Source organism: Tenrec ecaudatus, chromosome 1, assembly GCF_050624435.1.
Source record: "Tenrec ecaudatus isolate mTenEca1 chromosome 1, mTenEca1.hap1, whole genome shotgun sequence".
In the NCBI taxonomy this organism is placed as follows: Eukaryota; Metazoa; Chordata; class Mammalia; order Afrosoricida; family Tenrecidae; genus Tenrec; species Tenrec ecaudatus.
In genome coordinates, this window is record NC_134530.1 from 201674699 (window position 1) to 201693771 (window position 19073).

The 19073-nt window shown below is 40.3% G+C and overlaps 1 protein-coding gene across 1 annotated transcript in view; it reads left to right on the forward strand.

Annotated features, from left to right (window-relative positions):
* PLA2G4A (phospholipase A2 group IVA) overlaps positions 1-19073 on the forward strand; it is a 170888-nt gene that overhangs the window by 86201 nt on the left and 65614 nt on the right. The window contains exons 7-8 of the mRNA XM_075528478.1: positions 1705-1846; positions 18678-18814. Of these exons, the coding sequence (XP_075384593.1) occupies positions 1705-1846; positions 18678-18814 (279 nt within the window). The remainder of the gene's footprint in view (positions 1-1704; positions 1847-18677; positions 18815-19073) is intronic.

Genomic DNA, 19073 nt, shown 5'->3' on the forward strand with positions numbered 1-19073 from the left:
TCTCGTATTTACCAAGGAATCCTAGCCTAGTAATCTAACTTTTCAGAACTTCAGTTTTCTGAAGTATATAGCATGAAGCACATAAGACAAGAGTGTTGGTGGCATAGTGGCTATATGTTGGCCTACTAACTGCAAGGTCAGCAGCTCAAAATTGCCACTCCTTGGAAGAAAGACAGAGCTTTCTACTTCTATAAAGAGTTACAGCCTCAGAAACTCACAGGATATTTCTAAGCTGACCTATAGGGTCCCTGTGAATTAGAATTTACTTGATTGCAGTGAGTTTAGTTTTTTTTTTGTTTTACATGTAATATCATATATTACTATATTTTTTAGAAGGGTCTCGGGGAGGAAACGAGCCAGTCAGTGTGTGATGTAGCAATGATGAAACATACAACTTTCCTCTAGTTCCTAAATGCTTCCCCCCACCCCCACACACCCCACTATCATGATCCCAATTCTACCTTGCAAGTCTGGATAGACCAGAGGATTTACACTGGTACAGATAGGAACTGGAAACACAGGGAATCCAGGGCAATGATCCCTTCAGGACCAGTGGTGTGAGTGGTGATACTGGGAGGGCAGAGGGAGGGTGGGTTGAAAAGAGTGAACCGATTACATGGATCTACATGTGATCTCCTCCCTGGGGGATGGACAACAGAAAAGTGGGTGAAGGGAGACGTTGGACAGGGCAAGATTTGACAAAATAATAATTTATAAATTATCAAGGGCTCATGAAGGAGGGGAAAGTGGGAAGGAACGAGAAAAAATGAGGAGCTGATGCCAGGGGCTTAGGTGGAGAGCAAATGTTTTGAGAATGATGAGGGCAATGAATGTACAAATGTGCTTTACACAATTGATGTATGTATGGATTGTAATGAGTTGTATGAGCCCCTAATTAAATGATTAAAATATAGTACTATATAATATAATATAACTATATTATTTTATAAAATATGAAGGGTCTTCAAAATTGGTGGGAAAAAAATAAAAGATAACGAAAAACTTCAATGAACTCTTTAAAACCCCTTGCATATTGTCAGTAAAGCATAATTCTTAGATAGTGCCTGGCATGCTGTAGATATTTAAGAAATTATTATTGCCATTGTTAGAAAACAAGGTTATGTAATTTAAGGGTTCCTTAGCCCCCAGTCTCATTTTTACTTGTAGTTGTCTAGAGGTCTATCATTAGACGTTCCTTGTTTTATCACAGGATCTGCACGACACTGGACATTTTATCAAAGTAAATTTCTGCAAGTAATTTCCTCAGAAAGCAGCTCTTGGGGATGTCCGTGTTATGTTCGGAGGCAGAGATGGTGGGGGGATGGGTAGAATTTCTTGGTCAAATAAAGTTGAGAAATGGTGTACCAAACAATTACAAACAAGTTTCTTTATTCGTGAAGTTCTCAACGTTTTCAGAATGTAGTATACTAAAGGCAGCTGTTTGTTTGCTGGGGTTTTTTAAGGTTTGGTTTTGTTTTCCCTTATACATCTCATACTTCTGTTTTCTGAAAATATGTTTTAGAGCATGCTACTATAAGATGCCCATAATTCCTTTCTCCTGTTTAAGCTCTTTTCCTGGGAAATAGTTCAAAGACTGCAGAAAGCACGTATCTATGTGGCTATCTGGACTCGAAGCAGGCGGATTGAATAAAGCAAGTCTCCTGGAGATGATGTGTTCTTGACTTCGTTTGTTTTGTTTAACAGCTCATCCCCAGACCTACGATTTAGCATGGCTCTGTGTAAGCAGGAGAAAATTTTCAGACAACAGAGAAAAGAAAAAATAAAGGAGAACATGAAGAAACTCTTGGGTCCAGAGAACAGTGAAAGCTTGTGTTCAACCCGGGATGTGAGTTGGAAATTTTGATTAATATTATAAAACATTTAATAGAAATTTTGTTTGCATATGTTCTCTGAAAACATCCCAAGGTGTGGTGATATTAAGATATTAAGCATTATCTTTATGAGTTTTTTAAAGAAAAGTAAAGTGATTTAAAAATGTAAAATCTTTAAGGCAGGTCATCCTGAATTCTGTCCATATTTTGCAATACTTATGCTATTTTGTAAAGAAGGATGTCATTATTATTGTTAGCTACTGTCAATCAATACCATGAATTCTTGGTAACCCCATGTGTTCTAGAGTAGCATTTCTCCAATGAATGGTCTTGACTTTTATCTTATTGAAAGCAGTTCACCAAGTCTGTCTTCCACAGATTTGTTGAGAGTGGTCCTGCTGCGGTCCTTCAGGTCAGCAACTGGTGAAAATTGTGCGCATCAATCTAACTTCTTTGAAGAAGTATACTGGTGCACAAATAGGACAAACTTTATATTCATAGGAAAACTTTAGTCCTCTTATATGAGATTTACATTAATAGGAAAACTTTAGTCTCATATATGAGATTCAATGAATGCATTTTATAAAGAATAAAATAAGTAGCTGCGAGAAATGTCCCTATAGAATATGAAAAATGCTTTAAATTTTAATGATGAAAATACAATGAACAAAAGTTAAGTAGATGTAGATGAACCAAATAGCTAATGGCACTGAGTTGATTCCGACTCAGAACGATCCTTTAGGGAGTTTCAACATGGTTGGTGACTGAGTGTGCGCTAGCACGCTTACTGTGAACGCACGCCTTCCACAACACGCCAAGTGATTTGCATAGTCCTACTTCTCCTTGTGGCTTTATAGTGATCATATGCTCAACAGAACGAACCCTGCCAGGTCTTGAGCCACCTTCACAGTTTAAATCCATTGTTGCACCCACCGTGTCAGTCCATCTCATGGAGGGCCTTTCTCTATTGTGTTCTCCCTCCACTTTACCAAGCATGATGTTCTTTTCCAGAGAATGGTCTCAAGATAATTAAATTAAAAGATTTTTTGTGAATTTAATTACATCTTGATAAGTAATTTAATATCTCCTGATAATGTAAATATTTTGTGGTTCGATATGGAAAGCCCAATCCTTAGAAGCCCATTAATTGTTTTTTCCCTTGAATTCCAGTACTTATTTTCAGTAAATGACAGTGTACAATACAGTGTGTGACTGTCCATCCAATCATTCTTTCATCTATTCACCTATGAATTCACAGAAAGGTATCTTTTTAAACATGCCAATAAGCATCAGGACTGAGTTGCTAGGTCGGGATTTATTCTGATGAAGAAGTCAGAAGGACTTTTTCTCACAAGGAGCCAGATGGGCACTTCTAGCCTATATGTGATTTCCGATCGCTCAGCAGGGTTTTTGTGAGTCTAGGGCTGAGATACCAATGTGCTCTTGCTTGAGTGACTCTTGTTATGTGGGCAAAATCTAAGATAATACTGAGGGGAATTTTTTTTCCCCTAAAACCTAAGGAGATAAGTGAAACCTCCATTTTAAGTATTTATTTTTAAAAGTCAGATTACTCTCCATATTGCTTGTCACTGTGATCGATCCCTAGTAGAACTTGGGACTGATAATTTTATCAGATTCGCTTGTCTCTGAAGAAAATTTCTTCTCTCCAGATGACTGAGAAGTTCTTGTTTCCGGATAAGTTTTTTTTTTCTCCTTATATAGCTCATGAAATTTTCGGCAGCCATTCTACAATTTTCCTCTTTTTAATCTCAGTACTTTTTTTGAGTTGTGATTATTTTTGAAGCAGAAAATGGTATTTCAAGTTAAAAAGATATTTGTTTTCATTTTCTTAACTGGTTCAGTTGCCATGTGTCGGTTACTGAGACTGCTAACGAGTGCTGGAGATGCATGAAGCTGAGGTGGTTAACACACACAGTTGTGGGTCCCCTTCACAGTCCTTAGGGAGTTTCAAGCCTTGTCGGAGAGGAAGGTGTCAATACACACAAAACCAATGATGTGCTAGGTTCAAAAAGGGAGATGTGGATGAGTGAGTGAATGTAATCGTTACGAAATGTCCTACATTTTATAGGGTAGAGATGATGGGAAGGCTTTATGGAAATGAAGATTGACAGCTAACTGTTGATCCTTCTTTGTTGACAATTTTCATATTGTGATCACCATTAATTAGGAATGAATCTTGATTACATATTTGGTAAATTTCAAACTTCAGAAGTTGATAAAAAATCTTCAAAGTCCTTATCTTTGGTATTTAGTGATTGATGTATAAACGTGAATAACAGTCAGGTTAACTCATCTTCCTTTCAGGCACTTGAATATTATTGTATCACGGACAGCATTGCACTTGAGGATCGATTTTGAAATGCTTTTTTTTTTTTTACAATAAATGTGATAGTATTCCTCTTTAGTTTTTCATTCACTGTATAGTAATCCACAGGACTTTCTAATTCAAAGTGGCCAATACCAATCTATTCAGTTCACTAGTACCTAAGATAGTGAACTTTGTGTGTTCAATTTCATTTTATGACTCCCAGTTTTCCTAGATTCATCTTTGGTACATTATACATTTCATTTATTAATGGGTATTTGGCACTGCGTCAACAACTGGAGGCCTGGGAAGCTTTGCTCCATTCCTTAGGAATGCTGATCTTACTTGGAGGAAGCAGCTCTTCCTGACTTGTATTTTAATTCCCTCTCAGCCTGAGGGGCTTATCTTCTGCCACTCCATCAACTGATGTTTTGTTACCATTCATAAGATTGTCAGTGAGCCTTTTGTTCAGAAGTGAATTTGCAGGTTCTCTTTACCGGTCTGATTTCATCTGGACAGTCAACTGGCACCTGCCTTCCAGGGGTGATCCTGCTGGTTATTTGACTTGCAAGTGCCATGGCATGCAGTACCATAGCAACCAGTAAGCCCCCACTGGGACTCTCTGAGGTGGCTTACTTGTTTGACCTCTTTTATATCTCAAAAAGGATTGATTCAAGACAGACTCTACGTAACTCACTCCCAAATGGTAACAAACCTATAGTCAAAGAGATTAGGGAGTTGCAGCACATAATTTGGGGGTATCTAATTCAATTCACCCTACTTTGAGAAATTAATTTGCTAGAACATTCAAAAGGCAACTAACACGTCTGTGAGTTCATAATCAACTTTATTTAGTATGCTCGGTGTTTTCCAGCCTTGTTGCTTTTTGATTCTTGGAAACATTTATTTCCTTCAGTCCCAAATGTTGACATGACACGTCGTCTGCTCCTCACACAACTCATGGAGCCACCTCCTGATTAAATCATCATGTTACTAACCACGGCTCACTAGGCATGGCTAAAGGGGCAGACTGAATGACAGTAAACGGGGCACTTTTACTGGGATTGATCAAGCAAGGAACAAGCCAGGACAAGATTCACCAAGGAAAGCCCCTGAAAAACAAACTGGAATTTGCAATTTCCTATATCCCAGGATGTAAATTGAGAGGATTATGAATGTGTAACAGGTTTCTAAATAAGCACTGGAATGAAATTATGGTTCTTGTCCAGGAAGTAGTGGTTGGATTCTTGGTTACGTAATGTTGTATGTCTGTTTTTGAGAGATCTCCCCAGTGTGTTTGTTCCCGGACCTAACTCTTTTGTTCAGGGGTCAACTCGAGGTTTGGACTGTCCAGGCAGTTCTACCCTGCCCTACGCTCTCTGAGCGTCAGAATCAACTGGATAGCAGTGAGTTTGCTTTAATAATAATAACAGTAATAATAATAATAACATACACCTTACACTGTGGCTTTCCTTTGCAATTTCTCTACCTTTAAGTCAAGGAAATGCCACCTCTTCTATTTAATTGTTTTAAGAAAGGTATCCCTCTCTCCCCTGTAGATCCCAAATCTCTCTTGCCATCATTGTTGCCTGTTAGCGCTGATTCTTACTCTGTTTAGTGTCACCCAGTATAGATTAGAGTGAGCCCATCCGGGCTTCAGAGGCTGCATTTTCAATAGCAGATCACCAGATCTTTCTTTCAAAGTGTCTTTGAGTGGACCCAAATCTATCTGCCAGCAGGTTAGGGTATGAACTGTTAGTACTACCTAGGGACTCTAAATATCTATTATAAATCAAAATAGCAAGTGTTTAATCCTCCCCCTTTGACTCCCAACCAAATACACTGTCAGTCTCTCCTTCTTTATAGGATCCCAAACCCAAACTTACTGACATCGTCTATTCTGACTCATGGGCATCCTATCAGGCAGGGTAGAAATTCCCATTCATGTTTCTAAGACTAAGAGTTTATGGGAGTAGATGGCGTCATGTTTCCACCTCCGAGCAGCTGATGCATTTGAGTGGAGCACCTTGTGGTTAGCACTCAGTGGGTAGCCCTCAACCCACCAGGGCTCCTGCACTTCCTATAAATGTAAGCATGTTCTAAGCGCCCTTATAAAAAGGAAACAAATTGAACAACGACAACAATCTCCTGGATCTACTTTCCAATCTGTCTTCCGTTCTAGCTCCTTATTTTAGTAAATATCTCCATCGCTTTCTACAGAAACTCGTTCTACTTCCTCACTTTCCTCAGCCGTCTGCTCCTCGGTGGACTGCCTCAGCTCTCCACTGGTCACCCGTCGAAATACAAATGCCGGAGGAGGCACTGTGTTCGGCCAGCTTGACTAGAGAAACACATTCAGTGCACTCCTATATGTGCACTGACGAGCTTCATATCAAGAAGCTCCATCTTTCAGGAACACAACCCAGCCCTGTCCGACTCAAGCCCCTAAGTGTGCTATTGGTCCATAAGTCCCTTTCACCCTCACAGTCACAGGCAATGATACAGAGTGTAGGGACATCACAGGCTGCTGGTGCACAGTCATGTGGCTCCAATGATGGTGGTGCATCCCGGGCCCTGGTAGCAGAAGGCAGCGGCAGCCAGTAGGAAGGTGAGAGCAGAGAGAGAGAGAGAAGGGGAGCTTGCCAGGCCCACGCCCACACAGAGGCACCATTAGGCCGTGCCCTGATTGACAGGTTGAACACCACCCTACACGTTTATGTAGCTTCAGGTTGGCATGAAACTATGTAACTACCACAGACACTTTCCCAGCCTTACATTACCTGACCTAGCAGTCACAAATGACAAAACGTTCCCTACTTAATTGAAATACTTTCCACCCTTCCCTTGCTTACTCCCTTCTGGTTTTCATGATGTCTCCTTCATCTCCTTTACCAGATCTTCCATGCCTTTAGTCATAAGAATTTCTCGAGATTCAGTTCTACACTCATGAATTTCCTCACTTTATATTTATTAATATTTCCTGATTCCCCTCTCTCCCATGGTCTTTTCCATCACATGTGTGCCAAGGATTTTGCAATTTATATCAACAATTTAGAATGTCCCTTATGATTTTCAGGTTTGAATATATATATATATATATATATATATATATATATATATATATATATTCTAACAGCTTCACTTGTATACCTGGTAACATTTCAAATGCAGCATGTCTACATTTGAGCACAAGAATCGCCTTCAAAATTGCTTCCTTTCATGGAGCCCTGTCTCAGTAGATGGATTCTTTACCTAGTTCGTAATGCATCAGTCACACTTAGGGACTTCTCCCTAAGTCTACGCAGTAGTCATGAGAGATCATAACTTCTAAAACAAAGCACAATAAAATGGGATGTACAATATTACAAGATGCACCCTGGTTAGTCTATTTGACCTTCTATCGCTCAGTTCCAGCACACCGACATCAGTTCTCAGTCATATTATGAAACGTTTCTAAGCTCCGCACGAGACCACTAGCGACCACTTGATCCTGTCCTCCACACTTTCTGTTTACACTGATACATCTTTAGAGCGATCTTTCAGAAACACAATGTGATTATCAATGCCAAACTAAAAACATTTTCTAGAGCCCATAGCATGCCAGTCCCACAGCATATTTTAAACAATTTTTTTTGCCAATCCACCCCAAATTCACTAAACCCCCTCACTAGATTTCTTTAGAAAACTGATTTCCAATTGGAGCTCCTCTAGCTATTGTTTCCTTTCACTGCGCAATGCAACACTGCTCTTCCAGACAATTCTTCTCCCTGCCTTTTCACCTGCCTTACCTTTTCCACCTAACTTACATAGTTTCATTCTTTGTTCAATTTGCAGATCATTTATCCCAGGACGCTCTCCCTCACCATCCCTGCCTCTCCCATATCAGGCTGAGTTGGGTCTCTCAGTTATATTCTTTTATGACATAAATATAACTTTACCCTTTCAGCATTTATCACAATTGTACTTAAAATGTGTGTGATTTTTCATTTAATGTCTGTTTTCTCCTTTAGAAAATATCATTTTTAAGAGAATAAGGAAATGCCTGTTTTATTGTAGACACCTAATGTGTTAAACAGGGTTCTCTAGAGAGATAAAACCAGATTGCTGATAATTTTATATATATTTATAAAGATAGCTATATAACGCAAGAAATGAACAGTTAAAGTATAAACATATATATAATACAAGAAATGAACAGTTAAATTATAAAGTAGTACAAATGCCTCAGTGCGACTAACTCCTGTGAGAGAGTTGTGAGACACTGGCAGTCCTTCAAGTCTTGAGGGCCGTCAGGTAGTCCTCTGTAGAGAGCGAGAGCTAGGCTATCCCAGCACAGGCAGCAAACAGCAAGGCAGGTCACCTACCATCAGCCAGGTCACCAACTGTCAGTCGCCAGCTCAAGAGATGTAAATTTCAATCGTGTGGGGTCTTAAAGGGACCTCAACTTACAGCAACACAGTCCACAGTCTAGGTGTCCCACAGGTAGTGTATCCTTTAAATTGAGGCACAGAACAAGCAAGGCAGCCACACGCTGGTCCAATGATTAAAGAGCGAGAGACAAGAAAAGCGAGGCTCACGGCGCCATTGATCTCTCCACCCTTCAATTAATCCCAGGCTGCTACAATAAGCTATCTCACCTAGCATTGCTTTTAATAAATTTAAAATTATATTTAGTTGTATGAGTTGGGGGAATGTGTTTCAAACTGTTAAATATTAAATTGTGTGCCCTCCCCACGCCATCAAAGAAAACAAGATATGTTGAAGAGTTAATCCCTCAATGTGATCATGCATGGGGAATTAGGGTCTTTCTTTAAAGATCTTAACAATCATGTTAATGGGTTTATACTGTGATAATGTGAGCCTTAAAGTATTTTGAGTGGTGTGTTACAAAAGCCGAGTCTAGAGAGAGAGAAAAAAGTCATAAACAGGTGGGCCAGTAGGGATTACTGGCACCCATTGTAGCATGGGAGAAAGGTGCGGGACAGTTTATGCCTCAAAGCATTTGGGAATGGCGTGAACTTGGGCCAGCGCTATGGGGCAGAAGGCAGAGTATTATAAATCATGTCCCACCCCACCGCCCAATATATGAATATAAGAAGTTCTGATGTCACTTATGCATGCGATGCTATTTAGAGAACAAAGGCTTTTCTTTGAAGACATCTGTAGTCAACAATGTCATCATAGGTAACTTTGGCCCAATCCTATTTCTTTCTGGGTGGGGACTGATTTTTGAGAAGGACATTCATGGAAACAGAGCCACTTGGGATAAACGGACACTACGGGATGATAGAAGTGGATGCACCTATAAGGAGCAAAGGAACTCTAACTATTGCAGTCCAAAAATGTACCAGAGCCGTGGAACTGGTCCTATCTCACAGTTCCCAGAAGAAATCAATAGGAGTGAGGCTTTGATTTGTACCTGCAGTTCTCATAACTGTGAGAAAACAAGTATCCGTTCTTTAAGGCCACCTGCTCTGTGCCATAGTGACATGGCGGGAAACTAAAGCAAAAGCCAAGCTGCAGCCAAGGGCGCCGACAGAGGCAGTGCTTTCTCTTTGCTTCAGTGGGATGTGCTGACTAAAGGGACAGAGCAGCGTCTCCAAGCAGAATCACCGATATTGAGTTGTTCATTGGGACTCCCGGTTGCAGAGAAGGTTGGGGTGAGGAGAAGATTCCACTGTAGCATTACAGATGTAGTGGCAACATACTGGTCGGTGCAAGTGCCTTGCTGGTACCTGTTATTAGAATCTTCTTTTCAAATGGAAGATGCAGTCCGTGGGATGGAGAGGAAAAGGGAGAATCATGATTGAGGACCACTGAGCTTCTGTTAAGGGTGATGGATGATGATAAAATTCGGGAAAGGAGACAATAGATGGTCGAACAGTATGAGGAACATAATTAATGCCACTGAGCTGTGCATGTGATGATTGTGGTGACAATATCAAATGATAGAAATCCAATATAAACCAAGCAAGACCCACTGCCTGCAGTGTGCTCCATAAGTACCCTAGAGGAACTGCCCCTGGGGCGTCTAAGGCTGCTTACGTTCACAGAAGAGTCTTTATCCATGGAGTGGCGGAGGGCTTCACATTGCTAATCTTGCCTTAGCAGCCCACATAGTAACCAATGTAGCCAGTCACGGAGTTCCTCTCAACTTATCAACACAAGGAAAGGCAAAATAATTGCCACTGTAGGTTCTCGAGCTCTCAGACAGTCTTCCTCCTTGTGGAAAGGAAGAGTAGTAGGCTTTCTTGGGTAGATACAATTTGGCTTAATATTCATGTGAATTGATGACATACTGACTTTTAGACAACAGACAGGAAATGAGCAATTTTGCCTTCTCTGGAATACCCTTGAAAAATATTTAACATATGTTATGAAGTCATTTCTAGGATTTGTTTTCTCTTGGCCAAAAAAAAAAAAAGTATTTAGCACCACCCATTCCCATAACAACCACAAAAACCCCAACATTTTTCTGACTGTAATTTTAATCTTTGGTCAAGGGGCCCTTCTGTCCTTACATTCGTGATCCTTGCCAAGATCGGCCCTTTCTAGTCAGTACTGGCCAGCTTGCCTCCCTGAGGTGTGCAAATGTGGGCGGCGTGGCCTCTGTGGAAAGAGAGTAAATGACGGCTATGAAGTCTGAACACAGAGATTGGTCTTGTCTTGCTCTCAGGGTTCCATCCGGCAGCACCAGATTAGAGCCGCAATGTTGAACTTCAGGGTTGAATTGTATAGATTGTAGAGATTCATGCCCAAATTGTATGCATCTGGCTGCATTGCTTAGCCTCGCTGAATGGCTTATAAAGTGGAGGTAATACTCCTTATTGGGGTGAGAAAATGAGTGTGAATGCTAATAAAATGTTTGGTTCATAACCACTCGATCACCAGGGCTCCTGAGTGGCTGTTTGGTCCATTCTGGCTCGTGGTGACCCCATGGTTGTCAGAGTATCACTATATTTCCTTAGCTTTTATCAATGATTGACTTTTTGGAAATACAAGTATACTAGTTTCAAACCCTGGGTGATACCAATGATCAAAAGAGATCGAATGCTAACGGGAAGCTAAGATGTTTTAGCCCACTTGGAGGTGTCTTGGAAGAAAGATTTGGAGATGTATTTCCCAACATCTGGCCGTTGAAAACTTCATGGGCAGAGTTTTCTGCTGACACACGTGTGGTGGCCTTGAGTCAGAATCAACCCAGCCACTGGAGGTCTTCGTTCAGACGACCCTTTCATCCTAGTAATCTATCATGTAACTCCAAGCGCAAGAATCGTAACACTTGATAATACCCAGTTTTCCGCTCTGGAGAACACACCAATCAATCAGGATCCTAGTAACCCAGGTGTTTGTTCTCCTAAGACTCAAACCAAAAGCCAGACTCAATGCCATTGAGTCAATTCTGCCTCTTAGCTCCCAACAGGACCGAGTAGAACTGTCCCTGTGGGTTTCTGACACCGTAACTCTTTTCGGGAGCAGAAAGCCTCGTCTCTTGATCACAGAGTGGCTGGTGATTTTGAGCTGCTGCCTTTGTGGTTTGCAGCCCAGTGTGTTACCCGTCAGGGATCTCCTACAAATAGCATATCTTGAAATTTATTGATTTTAATCACGTGGAGGGAAGTGTTTCTAGATTATGTAATTTATTGCCCTAGATGGAACTAATTAGAATGTTCTCATACCTGCTTCTTAAACAGTTCTTCTTTTCAATCATTGTCATTTCCCATGCTCCATGAGTCAACTTGAAGGAATTGCTTCCAATCACGTTTTTTAAAAATTTCTTTTCTTGTTACTGTGAACTTCAAATCTTATAACCAAACTTCTTGCTAGCATAGTAGTTTCTGTGGTGCAATTTCTCTGTGATTAAGAATGGAGGTGTTTATGTGATAAAAATGCATGCTGCTTGGTGTTTGGGGAATTTTAGCACAGTTTATTGTTCAGAGTCCCTGATTTTAATTATTCTTGTTCTGAAATGGCTCTAAGGACCCTGGATGGGGCTGTGGATAGACTCTTGAATGTTGACCAAAAGAAAGACAGAACTCGCTGGCTACTCCCAGGAAAGGTGCCAATCTACTTCTATAAAAATTACCATTTCAGACACAGCTTCATGGCAATGGATTTTAAAGTAACTGTTGGAGGACACGCAGTTCTCCAGTTTCTGTCTGTAGGTGGTGGAATGGACCCCATGGCCCTGAGCTTTTTGTTTTGTTTTGTTTTCTGAAGGGATAAGCCACTCCACAGTCTCTATGTCCCCCACTGTGTGACCACAAAGGCAAAGGACTTATATCTGGATTAGGTTGTGGGGAAATGAGAGAAGGAAATTTTACTCCAGCGTTCATCAGGAAAGCAAAAGAGAAAATACTTCTTTCAAAGTCGTCTCTATGGATAGTTAATATTTAAGATTAAGCAAAGAGATAGGTTTGGATGAAAGTAAAAATATAAATTGGGCCTTCCATGATTTATACAAGTAAAGTAAGAAGGAAAATGGCTTCTGAAGGAGGCAAGAGTAATTTTGTTAGTAATAATGATTTCTATGTTTATACTGTCTCCTTCCCCTACAGCATTCTACATCTCGTTTCTGCCTTTCTTTTGACTATACCACTTTGCATACCGCTGAAACAAAACCCAAACTCACTGCCATTGAGTGGATTCTGACTCACAGCACTCTGTAGGACAGACTAGAACTACCCCGTGGGTTTCTGAGACCATAGTTCTTTACAGGAGTAACCGTCATTCCGATTCCCCTGTGAAAGTGTCAACGCTGAAGGGCAGTGTAGATGTCTACAGTGGTGGAACCCAAGAAGTCGAATTGAGCAGTTGTGGGGCTAGGTAGAGCTGGACTTTTCTCAAGTGACGTAGTGATTGGACGTGAACACCCAGGTAATAAACCAGAGTTGGACCCTGGGTTAGAGGCCTGCATGGGGACCAGGAAGATTATCCAATATGAGAGGACCAAAAGACCACTGTACCATACAGAGCTGTGTCAGTATCCAGGGGGAGGCAAACAAGTACACACAGGCCAAGAGCAGGGAGGAAGTAGAAAGATGGGGACAGATGCTAGGTTGGCTTCAGTTTTTTGTTGGGCAGCATCAACTAGGTCAAAAGGCAGCCTATGTGAAGATCCATAGTACGAAAGGAAGACGTTCAAGCTGCGCTGGTGTATTGCCCAGAGGCTCAGGTGCATGTTAAAATGGAACAATGAATAGAAAGACTAGAGAAGAAATTCTTGTTGTTCGTTGCCATTAAGTCTGGCCCTACTCGTAATGACCCCATGTGCAACAGAACAAAACCCCACCTGCTCTGGATCCATCCCCACAATGATTCTGATGTCTGAGCCCATTGCTGACTTCACAGTATCAAACAGCCTTGTTGAAGATGTTGCTCTTTGTCACCGCCCCTTTGCTTTCCCAAGTAGGCTGTGCTTTTCCAGGGATAGCTCTCCTGATAACACGTTCAAAGTACATGAGATGAAGTCTTGCCATCCTTGATTCTAAGGAATATTGGCTGTATTTATTCCAAGAGAGATTTGTTTGTTCTTTTGTTCAGTATGAGGGTCAGTGTGCATCAGAATTGACTCAAAAAATTGAAAAAGAATCAATTTACTTAATTATGGTATTGATGAAGGATGTTATTGAAAATACTATGAACTTCCAGAAGAAGAAGCAAATCTGCCTTGGGAAAAGCAGAGCCAAATTGCTCCTTAGAAATATGGACTTCTCCTATCCCTTGGAGACGTTCTAGAGAGGAGAGAGCAGTCCTTGAACAAGGACGCCTGCTGGTAAAGTGGGTGGTAAGGGACAAAGAGGAAGACTCTTGATGCATGCAGTCCTTCGACAGTGGCCTAGACAATAGGCTCAACTCTGACCGTTATAGGGATGATAAGGACCGGACAGTGCTTAGTTCTTTTGGTCACAGTATTGGTGAGTAGGAGTTATCTTGATTGCACTTAGAAACAACAAAGGGACAATGGTCAAATAAAAATGACGATTCAATAACAATAATATATTTTAATTCTATTTGAACTCATTTTTAAAATTCTGTATGCGAAACGATAAATCTAATGGCCCCAAAATGTAGAAGTTGCACTGAAATGAACACGTGACACTCTTCTAATGCTTCATGTTGTGACGAAGGCAAGGCAATGAATCCTCTGCGTTTGTTCTTGCTGTTGTTGTTGAATCTTTGGCTTTCGTATGCTGCAAAGAAATTGCCTAAATCCTGTAACAAATTGCCTAAATTCTTAAAGATCTCTGGGAACCCTGGGGCTGGGTAAAGGGTGCGGGAGGCATAGGACATACAATTTTCACACTTCAAAACACGGTTTTGATGATACTGCGAAAACAGACCAGAGGTTTAGCAAGCGATTCAAAGCCCGCAAACAGTGTTAGTATTGGGTCAATCACTATTATAGCCGTATATTTATTTTATTTGAAGATTTTTGTGGTTGTTGTTCTCTTACATTAAGGCGTGGTTCTCTAATTCTAATTCAATCTTGCCAACCCCTTTTCGAGATTGGCAGAAGGTGGTCAACTAAGAGTTATAAAAGTAGGTCGCAGACACTTTTTTGCAAGCAACTTCAGGTGTTTTAGGTTTATGCTTTGGAATTTCCAAAGCTGACATTTTAGGAAATTGACTTTTGGAAAAATTGAAAGTAGAAAGGGTCTTGCTTTACCATTATTCAGTGTTTTTTCTCCAAAATCATAGGACCATGCTCTGTTTACCAACTAGAGCGATAACACAGGGACAAGTTCTACAGTATGCAGGATTAACACCAGACATCATCTGTATCATTTTTTGCCTGATCTTAACAGTGAGGGGGAGAAGAGGGAACACTATGTAAAGGATAATCGACAAAATAACCGCATAGTAATAAAAATGATCGTGGTTGCTTATCTGTGCGACGAAGGAGCCCTGGTGACACTGCACGCTGGGCCTTTAGCTTCTAACCGCAAGTTCAGCATTGCAAACCCACCAGCCGCTCTGCTGGCGAGAGATAAGGCTGTCTGCTTCCCCAACGATTTACAGTCTCAGAAACTTCATCTGTGATACTAGTGATGAGGCAGTGAAGGGCATTCTAATGTTTCTTCTGTTGTCTTCAATTATACTTCTCTTTTATGTTAATCTATGTAATGATAAACAGAGGGTGATTACATAGATTTCTCTTGCCCCTTTAAAACATGAAATGTTACCAGGAGACAGATATCTTTTTTAGCTGTCAGATCTTAAAATTCACAAAGAAAGAAAAAATCCTTGAGAATTATCTTTTCAAAGGAGAAAATGAATAATATTGGCATATCCATATATCAAAACAGTTTGATATAGAGATTGAACAACATTTTTGGTAGGTAATCAATTTCCATAATCATCTGAGAGAAGTATAAAATTACCATTAATGTAATTATACATGTGAATCAAAGCGCTAATAGATCTAAATACTTCTGACTTAAATCTGTCAACAATTTTTGTTTCTGATTTTGAGCCAGGATCAGCAACTGCATTTTACAAACGTGCACTCCAGCTATTTCTTTGCAAGTCATTTCAGAATCAAGCCTATTTTTCAGAAGTTTTTAGAACAGCTAAATTTAGTAGTTGTTTCTCTTCCTTGTCTCTCCCGACAGCTTCGTCCTCTTGGAATTTTCCTTGTTAGTATCGAGGTGTCCATGAACTTGTTTATTTGGAGTGATAAGTGGGCTTTAAAATATAGTTTGCTAAAGAGGAAATATTTTCCCAGTAACGGTTGTTTCATCCTTAATGTGCAAACACAAAGTAGAGCAGGATGAATGTTGATATCATTCATACCTTGGTTTATTTGTAGTCCTTCTGTTTATCAACAATGTATGTTGGCAAAATATTGCTTGAGTTTAACTAATTTGGTAAAGTGAAATAATAATGACTTCTTTTGAGATGGTCATATTAAGTGACAATTTATGTGTAAAGAAAGACACAGGCATTCATGAAGGGTTATTATAAAAAATGTTTTTAGAAAACAAAACTGTACTGTTGACATAACGGCCAAGAGAGTTGATTTGAGGGATTTTTCCCCATCATGACAATGTACCTGTTCATTCTTCAACGGTAGCAAGAATGTCCTATTAGCATTTCACTGGGAAACCTTTCTCAATCCATCCTACAACCCCAATATTGCTGCATTGGACCTCTTCTTGGTCTCCAAACTCAAAGAACAGTAATGGAACATGCTTTGTGTCCCTGGAGGATGCTCAAATGGTCATTCTGATGTGGCATAAATCAGAGTGTGTAGTTCTTCAGGGAAGGGCTAGCGCGGTGGAAACACCGCCTGCACAACTGTAGAGACCTAGCTGGAGCAGAGGTGGAGACACAGTAGCTTCACGTTGTGGTACTTTTGCTATAATAAAGAGTCCTATGATCTCACTGCCAGCTCTTTTATGACTTATCAAATGGGTACTTCTGGGTCAGGTCCCACCTATTGGAGCACAATACATTCACACTGTGCATTCAGCATTTCTGAAGTATTTCAACTGCACCCTGCCCACCCCCCTGACTTGAGTTCATTTTCTGGGCTAAGGGGCACCACCGGCTAATGGTCAAAGTCAGAAACATCAACAGTTCCACCACATTCCTTCAGGTTTGTTTTGGTTTTGCTAACATCAGATGGCTCACCAAGTGCTAAAGATTCTACTTGTGAATGTGTCTTGATTTTATTTTGTTTCTTACATACTTAGCTATACTAGTGATATTAGCCTCATGTCCCAGTGATGTCTCAGATGAAAAGAAAAGCTGACAATCAGAGATATGTATGATCAGGGGTGTTTGCCTTGATCTCTGTGTTGAGAATTAGATGTCTTCCAAATTTAGAAAATTAACCTGGATATAATATGACTATTATTTTGCTCTTTGCCTTTTCTTTTCTGCTTTCTTTAAAAAACAGTTTTATTGGCATGTAATTGACAAATCATACAATTCAATAGTTCAATCGTAGTAAGAAGGGTTGTGCAATGTTCGCTACGAATTAGAACATTTTCTTCACTCTTGTACTCATCGATATTAGCTCCAGATCCCCCCCTCAACCCTCCTGCCATGCCCCTCCCCCTAAGAAATTGCGAATCCAGGTATTCTCTATAGTTTTACCTATCCTAGGTTTTATACATAATAAAACAGAGAAAGACATCAATGGAAAAGGAAGGAAAAAGTGTTTAAACTAGAATGACTACTATTTGGGTAGCACATGCATCCTCGACAACCAGTCACAGCATCTTCACTCAGAGGAGCTGCTGCTTTCCTTTCACCTGATTGTGCTCCTGGGATCTCTTACAGAGGTTTGGCTTCCTTCGTGTTCTGTCTTTTGCTGAAATGAAAAAATCTTCCTAGGTAATTTTTATTAGCGGAGAACAATGTCAAGTGAAATACTTTCCCTCATTCCAGCAAGTTAAGTACATCAGCCTCTGCCTCTCCAGTGAACAGCTCCCACCTGCCTGACCACTTTTGGTCTGCTGGCTTCCTAGTCTCTCCCACAGCTTCATCCTCTAGGAATTTTGCTTTGAGAGTTTGGATTATACTCACAACAGCTCTGATAACTGACAGCAAGAGCTAGAAAGCTTTTAGTTTCAGGAGCCCTTTATACACTCAAACAACATAAAACCAAACCTGTGAACTCCAAAGATACTTTGTTTACATGGGTTATATCTATCAAAAATTACCATGTTAAAAATAGAATGGCAAAGGGGGAACCGATTACAAGGATCTACATATAGCCTCCTCCGTTGGGGATGGACAACAGAAAAGTGAGTGAAGGGAGACATTGGAAAGTGTCATATATGACAAAATGATAATAATTTATAAATTATCAAGGGTTCATGATGGAAGGGGGAGCAGGGAGGGAGGGGGAAAATGAGGAACTGATACCAAGGGCTCAAGTAGAAAGTAAATGTTTTGAGAATGATGATGGCAACAAATGTACAAATGTGCCTGACACAGTGGATGCATGTATGGATTGTGATAAGAGCTGTACAAGCCCCTAATAAAATGATTAAAATAAAACAATGAAGTATTTTTATTTTAAAGAAGCATTGCAGTAATTCATTATCTATTTATTAAATAACATGTTTAAATGATAATAACTATATATACCATCCCCCAAATAAGGAGCCCTGGTGGCATTGTTGGATTGCTAACGGCAAGGTTGGTGGTTCAAACCCACAAGTCACTCAGAGGAAGTAAAATGAGGATGACTCCTTCCATAAAGATTTACCCTCTGATAGCTTCAGCATTATGAGTCCCAATTAGCAGTGGGTTTGGTTTGGGTTACTTACTTCCCATGTACAAGAGTGAGAAGAGTGGCATTATTTACATTTTTGTAACTTTCTACGTTGTCTCCCTTACCAATCTCAATTCTTGACTTTTCTTTATGAGGTTTTATATTTTCCCTATTAAAATTGATAGCTTTAAGGTATGAGTGAGTTGAACATACAATATCAATTTAGATGAATAGGGAATATGTTTCTGATTTTTACGACCTCTGTGAGCTCACAATTTCATCATTTCAGGTACCTGTGATAGCCATACTGGGCTCAGGTGGGGGCTTCCGAGCCATGGTGGGATTCTCTGGAGTCATGAAAGCTCTGTACGAGTCTGGGATTTTGGATTGTGCTACTTACGTTGCTGGTCTCTCTGGATCTACATGGTTAGTATGCACTTTTAAAGTTATATGTTACTGTATTTTTGATTAAAGCTTACACAGCAAATCAGGCTGCCATTGCACACATTCTGTAAATGCTTTTTCAGTGATATGTTACATTGTTCACAATGTGTGCGCATTCTCATTCTTTCCGACTATTCTGTTTCCCTTTCTCTAGCTCTCTTGCCTGTCCTTAGCATCTTTCTCCCTTCCGGGTAAATGTTGACCATTCGGTTTCATGAGCAGAATACTCATTCATGATATC